This window comes from Sorghum bicolor, chromosome 9 (genome assembly GCF_000003195.3).
Source record: "Sorghum bicolor cultivar BTx623 chromosome 9, Sorghum_bicolor_NCBIv3, whole genome shotgun sequence".
Lineage (NCBI taxonomy): Eukaryota > Viridiplantae > Streptophyta > Magnoliopsida > Poales > Poaceae > Sorghum > Sorghum bicolor.
The window spans coordinates 24,557,117-24,570,027 of NC_012878.2; the positions used below are offsets into that span (position 1 = coordinate 24,557,117).

The 12,911-nt window shown below is 52.1% G+C and overlaps 1 protein-coding gene across 11 annotated transcripts in view; it reads right to left on the bottom strand.

Moving 5' to 3' along the window:
• The window catches only part of LOC8066757, a 39,841-nt gene that overhangs the window by 24,447 nt on the left and 2,483 nt on the right, over positions 1–12,911 (bottom strand). For all 11 annotated transcript variants that reach the window (XR_002447621.1, XR_002447622.1, XR_002447620.1 and 8 more), the window contains exons 2-6: positions 11,421–11,548; positions 11,198–11,330; positions 4,368–4,524; positions 4,123–4,201; positions 3,870–3,910 (exon numbers count right to left, since the gene is read on the bottom strand). Coding sequence is in view for 7 of the 11 variants with exons in the window: in XM_021447710.1 (XP_021303385.1) it covers positions 3,870–3,910; positions 4,123–4,201; positions 4,368–4,524; positions 11,198–11,330; positions 11,421–11,548 (538 nt within the window). In the remaining 4 variants the exon portion in view is untranslated. The remainder of the gene's footprint in view (positions 1–3,869; positions 3,911–4,122; positions 4,202–4,367; positions 4,525–11,197; positions 11,331–11,420; positions 11,549–12,911) is intronic.

Genomic DNA, 12,911 nt, shown 5'->3' on the forward strand with positions numbered 1-12,911 from the left:
AGAGCACGAGATGAAGAGTTGCCAAATGGTAAGAGAATATGGCGACTAAGTTGACAAGCATGACATAGTTGATCACCACTAGAGTGACGAGTACATGAAATAGCAGAAACACTAGATAGTTTGAAGAGCGCTTCATGGCCAGGATGCCCAAGACGACGATGCCAAACAGCAGTGGTGAGGGCACATGAAGAGGAGGAAGTTGTCGGCTGGATCAAGGAGTAAAGGGGTCCGGAGCTATTGCACCTGATGATCTCGTTCCTGGAATGAAGATCCTTCACAGAGAGACCAAAGGGATCAAACTCAACAGAACAGTTGTTATCGGTAGTGAATTGACGAACAGAAATGAGGTTCTTAATAATATTGGGAGCAACAAGAACATTATTAAGACGAAAGGTTCCTGGAAGAACAGCATCACCAGTAGCTGTCACAGGAAGAGTGGAACCGTTTCCAACAACAATGGAGGAAGGACAAGTAAAGTGGGGTGGTCGGAAAAGAGAAATATTACCAACATCAGGCGTCATATGATTTGAGGCACCGGAATCCATGACCCAGTCAGTGACAGCAGGTGGAGTGAGGCTCATGGTGTTGAAGGAGTTGGCCAGAGACCGCGGATCCCATGAACCTGTCCACGGAGACTGGGAAGGTGCTTGGTACACCTGCTGTTGCAGCTGCTGCTGATGGTACTGCTGCTGGTTCATGGAAAAAACCGGTGCAGTCAGCATGGGTGGAAATCCCGGTGGTGGAGGGACGTCGTAGGGATTGGATGCTGCCATGAATGCCTGGTGAGGTGCAGGGTGACCAGAGCGCCCGTCTGGAGGAGGACCACGGGGCTGCTGCTGCTGCTGCTGGCCACGAGTAGGCCACACGGTGAAGGAGCCCGTCCAGGGGTTGTAGAAGGAAGGCCAAGGGAGCTACCCTGGCTGCCATTGCCACCTTTGCCGCCGTTCCCACGGCGACGATGCCGCTTGCCACCATTGCTACCAGAACCGGCACCAGCACCATGGTGGCTGGGACCGGTGCCAGGAGCCCGATTGGAGGCACCGTGGATGGAGGGGCCGCCAGGTTGCAGCACCTGGGAGGTGTTGGTGGAGCTGGACTTCGGCTGCGAGGTGAGGAGAGCCCTTGGTGGCTGGGACGCAGGGGGGTCCAGCATGAGCTCCTCAAGTTGGAGATCGTTGCAGACTTCACTGAACGTTGCGAATGGACGGGTCCGCTTCAAGAGGGCCTTCATGTGGTCATACTTGGCGTTGAGACCACGAAGGACATTGAGGACGAGGGTGCAGTCAGTGATGACCTCGCCAAGATCACCTAGAGCATCTGCCATACCTTTCATCTTGCGGCAGTAGTCGCAGATGGGCAAGTCACCTTGGACGAACGCGCGGAACTCTGCGTCGAGGTAGAGAGCGCGAGTTTCACGGTTGCCCAAGAATTGTTCCTCGATGCCAACCCAAGCGTCGCGAGCAAAGCCGCCGCGTTCGCGAACAGTGTCCTGAAGTTCGACAGTGAGGGTGCCAAGACAGCACAACGCAGTCCATCCGCTGCCAAGAAGGACGGGCAAGGCGGGGTGCGGTGGAGAGGACATAATCGGCGAGGGCGTACCGCTCAAGAGTGAGCAGCACTAAGTCGTGCCATCGGTTGTAGTGGGGGGACAGGAAATCGAGGACAACTGGCACGAGAGAGCGGATGTTCTGGACACCCGCAGCCTGAGCGTGGAGGCGGGCAACAAGGCCAGCTTCTTTGTGGAGAGGAGTGTCCTCGTCGCTGAGGTTGGAGCCGTCGTCTTCAAGGGCCGGCAGGGCAGCACGGTCCCGAGCTGCGGCAGCCTCACGTTCAAGGGCGGCGGCCGCAGCGCGCTCGTCCTCCAAGGCAGCGAGAGCGGCTTGGACACGGGCCTGTGCTGCGGCGGCGGCATTGGTAGCAGCCATGGCGGCCGTCTCCAGGGCGGCCTGCCCGTTAGCTGCAGCAGCATCCGCTGCGCGTTGGTGGGCGGCTGCGGCATCTGCACGCTGGCGAGTGACAGCCTGCTCGTGCTCAGCCTGCGCGGTGAGGGTGGCAGCATCAGAGGGAGGCTGTGGCTCAGGGGCCATGGAGATAGAGAGAGAGGGAGCGGAAGGAGACTGCAGGATCTTAAGAGTCTCGTGATACCATGATAGAGGATGAACTAGCTATATTATTCATTGGTAAAGTCCAGAGGACAGGTTTACATATATATAGAGGAGAGAGTTCAGAACAGTAGTAAAGAGGGGAGGAGGCCTGGCCGACAGCCAGGGGGAGTTCCCATGCGTTGGCCAGGGCAAGGCCCAAGGCTTCCAGCCATTAAGCAACCAGGCATTAAGCCACTAAGCAGTAAAGGCATTTAAGCCACTGAGCAGTAAAGGCATTTAAGCCACTAATACCCAACTACCACCAGTACATAGTGAATACGCTAACACTTTGTCATCTTAAAGAATTCCCATGCACCTACCTTGGTCTTCCCCTAACAATCCACAAACCCACCAAGACTGAGCTCCAACCTGTCATTGACAAGGTGGCTAACAGCCTCCCCTAGGTTCTACTCCAACACACATGGATTGAGGTGGATACAAGTGCATCCATACAATCCCGAAGTAGCTTATCAAAGCTATTGTCTTGTTTCCTGGGAGCACGTTGGGCATCCCCTCCAGTATGGTGGTTTAGGCTTAGGCAAATAAATTTTAGAGATCATGGGATGATCTTTGTGCATACATTGGCTGTGGCTACAGAAAGCTGAAGCCAACAGGCCATTTGCTGCTTTACCAATTAATGTGCCACATAATGCTCAAGTACTGTTTGGAGTGTAGTTTGAGACAGTCATTGGCAATGGAGAAGATACCAGGTTCTGAATTGATCGCTGGTAGCAGGGGAAAGCAGTGGCAGAAGTTGCTCCAAATCTAAAAATTAAGATAATCCCCAAGCAGCAGTTATACAGCAGACAGTCACCCAAGCTCTTGATGGCAGACGATGGGTAGCAGACATTAGGGGTGCATTGTCTGTACAAGTTCTTGCTGAATCCCACAAACAAGCAGTGAAACAAAGTACGGCGGCTCAAGCCTTGGATAACAGGCGCTGGGGATATTAGAGGGGCTTTAGCTGTGCAAATGCTATGAGAATATTTGTACATCTGGGATGTCAAGGGCCTGGACGCCCAAGGTAAGAGGCCCTTGGCTTCTCAACTGTGTGTGACTGTGTGTTGTAAGTTCTATATTTAGTTGGCAATCAAACATAGGTGCTGGACTTCAGATCGTTTGGCTAAAAGAGAGCTGCAACATCCCAATGCTTGTCCTCTTTGTGATCAAGAAGATGAGACAATTCAGCATGTTCTAGTTTCTTGTGTCTTCACAAAGCAAGTGTGGCTGGTTATCCTCCAAAAATTGGGCCTGGCTGCCCTTGTTCCTCAATCTTCTACCACTCCATTCTGTAGCTGGTGGCATGACGTGATCAGAAATATTGCAAATGACAGAAAGAAAGGGCAGAATTCCCTCATCATCCTTGTGGCTTGGGAGACCTCGAAACATCGTAATGCTTGTGTTTGAGGTGTTAGGCACTGTGGCAAATTGGTGCATTAGCTCTCCATGAACTCTTGTGAGGTCACTTAACCTTGGCACCTAGGGTCAAGGTTTCTTTGGTTTGTTGTCAAAAAAAAAGGTTTGTTTGGTCGAGTTTTAGTCTTTTGCAAGTGGTGCGTACTTAGGAGTTGGTCTCTGGCCTCTCGCACACTCCTTGCTTTTCTCTTCTTAATGAAATGACACACAGCTCTCCTATGTGGTTTGAGAAAAAAAAATACCTTACATTTTGGAACAAACGGAGTAACATTCATTTAAATTTTTCAATTAAAAGGCATCCATACATACCCATTATCATCATTTATTTGTCGAATAAAATCCAATAAAACCTGAGGTAGAGAAAAACTAAATGTCACATTATATCATTGTTTAACAAAAGAATGATGAAAGGCATAATAAATATTTAAGAAATTATCTTATTTTGATAAAGATATATAAAAATAGAGATGTCTTTCAGCAATCTAAAGTATCTAACCTAATACAAAAACATTAACATAAATAAAATGATTGAGATGGTGAAGATGACTCTAATTTCACTAACCTGTGGAACACCAACCAAATACCTAACAAGAGTCTTGTATACACCTGTTGCAGAACCAAGCTGTGCTAATTGCACCCTCCTACATATTAAATATCAAAATTAGGGAAAAGAAAATTATCAAAACTCAATCAAGTCAAGGATAACAAATGTACTTCTTTTTTCTTAATGCAACGACACAGCTTCCCTGTGCATTCGAAGAAAAAAAACAATGTAGTCATGGAAACAAAAAGATACACATAAGCAACCTTTCCATTTGCTGTTTCCATAACAATGCATATCGATCATGAATGCTTCCACCAGCACTAACCAGAGCATCTACCTCTGCTTGCTTATTTCTCTCTGAGCGTTCTCGCTGTTGCCTGATTAAAGTACCTCGAAAATCTTGGGGCATGTATGTCATAACTGCAAAATATTATAAATGATTGAATATCAATTACTAAGAATGCATCTGTACTCAACTGTAGAACTAAGGGATGAACCATCCAAGGTTATGCAAAACGTTGTTCTTAATATCAAATTTTCAGTCATTTTTATTGTAGAATATGCAGGAGGGCTGCGTATCATTGCATTAAGGGGATAAAAAAACACATTACAACGCACCCACCATGCTCACACATATGCACACTCTTACAAACTCGTACGGAAACAAACACGCCCTATACAGTGTCATGTGGGGAAATACTTACACTAGGCGTCGCAGGCTGCGCGATGTGCGCAGGGCCGCTGAGCGCGCCCAGAGCCTGGCCAAGGGGGCTGGCGCCGTTAGTGGCTAGCCAGGCGCCCAGGCGGCTTGGACAGATTAGGAGAGTCCTGGTTTGGTAAGATAGGGATTGTTTAGAAAGAGATTATCAGGTTTCCTTAAGTTTAGAGGATTAGTTTCCTTTCTTGTTGGGAGTCCAGGCTATAAAGCCTTGTAATTGGAGACCTTTTGAAATCAAGCAAGATTAAACCTATCTCTCTTCTTCTTCCTCTCAAGCCGCCGGCCAGGGGGTATAACCCGACCAGCGAGGATAGGCGAGGGGGCATAACCCCGCCAGTTATCACGGACCAAGGCTACGAGCTACGTAGCCGAGGGCCGCCGTCGCTGGGCAATAACGCCCTTGACAACCTGGTATCACGGTCACGCCGATCCTCGTCCACCTCTCAAACCTCCACTGCCGCAGCCCACCCTGCCCTGCCGCCAACCCCTACGTCCTCCACTGCGTCCACCTGTCCCCCACCCACCATGGCTGATCCCACCATCGCCGATGTCGTCGAGATGCTGAAGTCCTTCAAGGAGGAGATGTTCTCCATGAAGGCCGACATGCTGGCACTGAAGGAGAAGTCGGCTTCGACGTCCGAGAGCACGGGCGGCGGCCAGCGCGACTTGGATCGTCCCCCCAAGTTCCAGAAGCTTGATTTCCCGCGCTTCGACGGCAAGTCCGATCCGCTGCTCTTCACCAACAAGTGCGAATCGTACTTTCGGCAGCAGCGCACTTTGGCAGAGGAGCGCATCTGGATGGCGTCCTACAACCTCGAAGATGTCGCACAGCTCTGGTTCATCCAGTTGCAAGAGGACGAGGGCACTCCTTCCTGGGGTCGCTTCAAAGACCTTCTCCACCTGCGGTTTGGGCCGCCCCTGAGGTCGGCTCCGCTCTTCGAGCTCGCGGAGTGTCGCCGCACAGGTACTGTCGAAGATTACTCTAATCGTTTTCAGGCCCTGTTACCACGCGCCGGGAGATTGGAGGAGACCCAGCGCGTTCAGCTCTACACAGGGGGACTGCTCCCACCCCTGAGTCACGCAGTTCGCATCCACAACCCGGAGACCCTCGCTGCCGCGATGAGTCTGGCGCGCCAGGTCGAGCTGATGGAGTTGGATCGCGCCCAGGCCGCGCTCCCGCCACCAGCCCCGCGCGCTGGTCCAGCACCCCGGCCGGCGGTCAGACCGGCTCCAGCACCCCTGGCGCTCCCGGCCCCGGCGCCGGCCCTGCCAGCACTCCCAGCACCGCCACCCAGGGGCGCGCCCAACCAGGTCAAGCGGCTGTCGACCGAGGAACAAGCCGAACGACGACGCCTCGGTCTTTGCTACAATTGCAACGAGCCGTATTCCAGGGGTCACAACCGGGTCTGCCGCCGTATCTTCTTCATTGATGGGGTCGAGCTCGCAGACGACGAGGCCGTTCCTGACGATGCCGAGCCAGCCGCCCCAGTGTTCTCCCTCCGCGCCGTCACGGGTATGCCCATCTGTGATACGATGCAGGTACGAGTGGCCGTGGGCGACGTCACCCTCACGGCGCTCCTCGACACGGGCTCTACCCACAACTTCATCGCGGAGACGGCTGCGACGCGCACCGGCCTCCCTGTCCTCGCCGACCCGCGCCTCACCGCCACCGTCGCCAATGGCGAACGCATCGCGTGTCCAGGCGTGCTGCGACAGGCGCCGATCATCATCGACGGCGAGGGTTTCTGCGTCGACCTCTACGTTCTGCCCCTCGCCGGTTATGATCTGGTCCTGGGCACCCAATGGCTGGTGACCCTGGGCCGGATTGAGTGGGACTTCACCGCGCGCACGCTGTCCTTTACCCGCCACGACAGGCGCGTGTGCTGGTCCGACGTGGCCACACCCACGCCAGCCCTCACCGCCGCCGTGACTGCACCGACGACCCTCCTGGACGAGCTGCTGCTCGCCTTTGGGAGTCTCTTCGCGGAGCCGGTTGGTCTGCCCCCTCAGCGCACCCGCGACCACAGCATCGTCCTCAAGCCCGGCGCGCTGCCGGTGGCTGTCCGGCCCTACCGCTACCCCGCTGCGCACAAAGACGAACTCGAGCGGCAGTGCGCCGCCATGATGGAGCAAGGCATCGTACGACGCAGCGACTCCGCGTTCTCGTCCCCGGTCCTCCTCGTCAAGAAGCCGGACGGGTCGTGGCGCTTCTGCGTCGACTACAGAGCGCTCAACGCGCTCACCATCAAAGACGCGTTCCCCATACCGGTGGTCGACGAGCTCTTGGATGAGCTCCACGGGGCCTGCTACTTCACCAAGCTCGACCTCCGCTCGGGGTATCATCAAGTCCGCATGCGGCCGGCAGACATCCACAAGACGGCGTTCCGCACGCACGATGGCCTCTATGAGTTCCTGGTCATGGCCTTTGGGCTATGCAATGCTCCGGCCACGTTCCAGGCTTTGATGAATGATGTTCTTCGTCCGTTCCTCCGTCGTTTTGTGCTGGTGTTCTTTGACGATATTTTGATTTACAGCAGCACTTGGGCCGATCACCTACGCCATCTTCGTGCGGTCTTCAACGAGCTGCAGCGCCACAAGCTCTTCCTCAAGCGCTCCAAGTGCGCGTTCGCTGCAGCGTCGGTCGCGTACCTGGGCCGTCTCTGCTGCTGGCGTCGCCATGGACCCCGCCAAGCTCCAAGCCGTGCGGGACTGGCCGCAGCCACGGTCCGCCCGGGCAGTGCGTGGGTTCCTGGGGCTAGCCGGCTACTACCGCAAGTTCGTCCACAATTATGGGACCATCGCAGCACCTCTCACCGCCCTGCTGAAGGACGGCTTCTCGTGGTCCGCCGAGGCCGCTGCTGCGTTCGATGCCCTCAAGGACGCGGTAACCTCGGCGCCGGTGCTCGCCATGCCGGACTTCTCCAAGCAGTTCGTCGTCGAATGCGACGCATCGTCGCATGGCTTCGGGGCGGTACTGGTCCAGGAGGGCCACCCCATCGCCTTCTTCAGCCGTCCCGTGGCGCCACGTCACCAAGCTCTCGCCGCCTACGAACGCGAGCTCATCGGCCTTGTGCACGCAGTTCGCCATTGGCGGCCGTATTTATGGGGGCGCCGCTTCACTGTCAAGACCGACCACTATAGCCTCAAGTACCTGCTGGACCAACGCTTGTCAACCATCCCTCAGCATCACTGGGTTGGCAAGCTGCTGGGCTTCGACTTCACCGTGGAGTACAAGCCGGGGCACTCGAACGCCGTGGCTGATGCTCTCTCACGGCGGGATACTGTCGAGGAGGGCACGATTCTAGTGCTGTCCGCGCCCCGCTTCGAGTTCGTGCAGCGTCTGCGCCAGGCTCACGCAACCGATCCGGCACTCGTCGCCCTCCAGCAGGAGATCAGTGCGGGCACACGGGCGCTCCCCTGGGCCCTGTCCGACGGGCTGGTCACGTACAGCGGGCGGCTGTACCTCCCACCGGCCTCCCCCTTGCTGCAGGAGGCTCTGCGCGCCGTCCACGAGGAGGGCCATGAGGGGGTCCAGCGCACGCTGCACCGACTTCGTCGCGATTTTCACTTCCCTCACATGAAGACGGTGGTGCAGGACTTTGTGCGGGGCTGCTCCATTTGCCAGCGCCACAAGTCAGAGCATCTTCACCCAGCGGGGCTCCTACTACCACTACCCGTGCCGCAGGGGGTGTGGTCCGACATCGCCATGGACTTCGTCGAGGCCCTTCCCCGCGTTAAGGGCAAGTCCGTCATCCTCACCGTCGTCGACAGATTCAGCAAGTATTGCCACTTCATTCCTTTGGCGCATCCGTACTCGGCGGAGGGGGTGGCCCAAGCATTCTTCGCAGACGTCGTCCGGCTCCACGGCATCCCGCAGTCCATCGTGTCCGACCGCGACACGGTGTTCACCTCCAACTTTTGGCGCGAGTTGATGCGCCTGAGTGGCACAAAACTGCAGATGTCGACAGCTTTTCACCCCAGACGGACGGGCAGTCCGAATCCGCTAACAAAGTCATCATCATGTATTTGCGTTGCCTGACAGGAGACAGACCTCGCGACTGGCTGCGTTGGCTTCCATGGGCAGAGTACGTCTTCAACACCGCGTTCCAGTCCTCGCTCCAGGACACTCCATTCCGTGTTGTGTACGGCCGGGATCCGCCGTCCATTCGCTCCTACGAGCCGGGCGAGACCCGGGTCGCTGCAGTGGCTCAGACCATGGAGGAACGCGCTGAGTTCATCGCCGACGTCAAGCACCGCCTTGAGCAGGCCCAGGCAGTTCAAAAACGCCACTACGACCGGGGTCATCGGCCGGTCTCGTACCTGGTGGGAGACTGGGTGCTCCTTCGCCTTCGACAGAGGCCTGCTGCGTCCCTGTCCAGGGCTCCTGCCGGCAAGCTGAAGCCCAAGTTCTACGGCCCATATCGGGTGGTGGAGCTCATCAACGACGTCGCCGTCCGCCTCGACCTGCCGCCCCAAGCTCGCATCCACGACGTGTTCCACGTGGGCCTTCTCAAGAAGTTCCACGGCGAGCCTCCAGCCGCTCCACCGCCCCTCCCTCCGCTCCGCCATGGCGCTGTGGTGCCCGAGCCTGAGCAAGTGGTCAAGTCACGCTTGGCCAGGGGCGTGCGTCAAGTCCTCATCAAGTGGAAGGGGTCATCACCGGCTTCAGCTACATGGGAAGATGTTGACGTCTTCCGCGCTTCGTACCCACAGTTCCAGCTCGAGGACGAGCTGCCTCTCGAGGAGGGGAGAGATGTCATGTGGGGAAATACTTACACTAGGCGTCGCAGGCTGCGCGATGTGCGCAGGGCCGCTGAGCGCGCCCAGAGCCTGGCCAAGGGGGCTGGCGCCGTTAGTGGCTAGCCAGGCGCCCAGGCGGCTTGGACAGATTAGGAGAGTCCTGGTTTGGTAAGATAGGGATTGTTTAGAAAGAGATTATCAGGTTTCCTTAAGTTTAGAGGATTAGTTTCCTTTCTTGTTGGGAGTCCAGGCTATAAAGCCTTGTAATTGGAGACCTTTTGAAATCAAGCAAGATTAAACCTATCTCTCTTCTTCTTCCTCTCAAGCCGCCGGCCAGGGGGTATAACCCGACCAGCGAGGATAGGCGAGGGGGCATAACCCCGCCAGTTATCACGGACCAAGGCTACGAGCTACGTAGCCGAGGGCCGTCGTCGCTCGGCAATAACGCCCTTGACATACAGCCATGAGATCACAAATAACCAAAACTTCCAAATAATCAGCAAAAGTGATATAATAACGACTCATTTAATGTTTTTATGATGTATTTAGTATGTAATGGAAGTATGAAACATATTATAGCATGAATTGCATTGAACAGCATCTAGAAACATCAAGCATAAGAATCACTCCCTCCGTCCACAAAAGAATGCAATTCTAACATTTCGAGAAGTCGAATAGTTTCAACTTTGACTAAATTTATAGGAAAATGTTTCCGAGGTTTGTCCTTTCTGTGATCAAGAGGAAGAAACCATACAGCACATCCTTGTGGGGTGTGTTTTCACCAGGCAGATATGGTTTTCAATTCTTCAAGCCCTTAACCTACCTGCTCTAGTGCCCTCAACATCGGACACCAAATTCTCTAGCTGGTGGAGGAAAGGTCTTCGGCTCATTCCAAAGGAATTGCAAAAGGGGCTCAATTCTTTAGTTATCCTAGTAGCTTGGGAAACTTGGAAACACAGAAACTCTTGTATTTTCGAGCATGCTAGGCCTAGCATTCCAGACCTGCTCCCGGTGATAGCTGATGACTGCAGTTTTTGGGGGCTGGCTGGAGCTTCTAAACTCCAAGAGCTTCTTGCTCGGTCGCTGTCCCTAGCCGCTTAGGTGGTGTCTAGGTTGGCCAGGGGAGTTTTTTGTACTTGGGCTGGTTCCTACCGGTTTTTCCGTCTTCTTAATGAAATGACACGCAGCTCTCCTGCGTTGTTCGAGAAAAAAAAATGTACTAACACTCATGAGACAAAATAGGTATCATTAGATTAGTTATAGAATATACTTTCATAATAAATTTATTTTGAGACATAAATGCTAATACAGTAATACTATTTACTATAAACTTAGTCAAAGTTGGGTTAGTTTGACTGCCATGTTTTCCATAATTGCATTCTTTTCTGGACGGAGGGAGTAAAATGCATTGCAGAAATAATTTGCCAGATCAGGAATTTATCAGAAGATACCCAAATCATGTATACTGTAACTCAAATGAAAATCAGCACAAAAATATCGAGTGCTTAATAGTATGCAGTATTCAGTGGCTTGGTCACAATGTAAGTATTAAGATTCATCAATGGAAATTCAAATTTGTTGCTATTAATGAAATGCATCACTGGAAAAGAAAAAACAAAGTAACAAAAAATCAACCTGTATTGAAAACACTGTCAGCATTTTCCAATTGAAATTGTTCTAACTTCTTCAACATATCCTTCAATTTAGCTTCTATATCATCAAGTGTGCAAACTATCTGAGCATCTTCTGGGGTGGACTTCTGTTGTAGCTGGTTGCATGCAGATGACAAATGTTGATCTCCAACAAATAAAAGTCAAAACTCGTACTCAGATATATATAGATACAAAGCTAAACTTACTGCCACAGGACGACGGGATGTGTTAATCAAGAACAGAATTTCTTCCATTTGTTCTCGGTTCTTCCACAAATTCTCATCGATTTTGTGGGCAGGTATGCCAGCCGCTTCTTGTTCTAAGAGTTCCTCATCTTTCAATGCAAGATGGATGAAACAATTATATCAAAAACATGTTTTCCTCAAACAACTTGGCACATTATTTAAATAGTGAAACATACAAGCGGCCCCTAAACCTGTCAGAGGAACTATTAGTATGCAGTTTTAATGAGTTGCATGCACCAACCATTTCAACCCGAAAGCTTAAGCTGATGGAGAGAGGTGGGCAATTCACTTATACTCCAACAAGTTTCACGTTCCTAAACTTGTTATGTGGCTCACCGAAGGTCCAAACCTTTATGATTAGTGTTAATCTACAAACATATCATCTCTTAACAGCATCTCCTTACCTGTTCTCTTTCCAGTTCATGTCTTGTGAGCATCCACATCAGCAGCCAAGGCCCAATCTTAGGTTTTGGAGCTCGTGTGAGCTTAGTAAGTTTAGGGACATTAAACTGCAGGTTAATAGTCCAGGGCCTCGATGACACCCCTATACAAGTTTACGGGCCACTGGTGTATTTTACCAGCTTGAGAGTTGCCTTTGCTTACTTATACTGCCAGAAGTGTACTATTTAAAAATGTAGGTCAAAGAGTGTTTGCGGAATTCCTACTCCCAGCAGTCTACTTATTTTTCATGAAATAAGTATTTGTCTTCAGCTTTTCTTGTCATGCATTTTCTTCATTTGTTTGTTTTGTCAAAATTGAAAAGCATATGAGCACTTTCCCTTGTATCTTCTGGCAAACCTTACTTTCCCTTGTATCTTCTTTTTTCCCTTCTAGAATCCGACTGTCCAGATTGTACTGTGATTTCAAATTGTGAGATCCATTATGTCGAGGTCCCTAACACTCTACTTCTTACATTTTCCAAATCAAAGATCAACTCACTTCTATGGAACGCTCTGCCATATTCTCACAGAGTTTCCTACGTAGTCCACCAAATCTTCTTAATTGATGTGCAGCAGGAGTAAGGCACACTAACCCCATGTTTTCAGATCGTATTATCGAATCTAGTTGTTTGACCACCGATTAGACGACTAATCGCGATTAGTCGTCGATCAGGGTCGATTAGTCGGTCTAATCGGTCTGATCGGGCTGATCGGACATTTAGTCGTCCTTATGCCTAGATAACCTGATCGACCATGTATATACTATATATATATATATATATGATGTAAATATATGAATTCATGGCATAATGAATCATTATCATGGTGATTTGGCCACTTACATGTAATTGCAGCTTGTTGATGCCTGATTTGGCCACAAACATGAGCTCCTGCCTCCTGGACACTCACTCACTCTTGTTCTTTTCTTACCCTAATTGGCCGGCTTAAGGTGGGCCTAATTCTTCCTACAGGCCTAAATACAATATTCCTGTACTGGCCCAACTTATCGTCC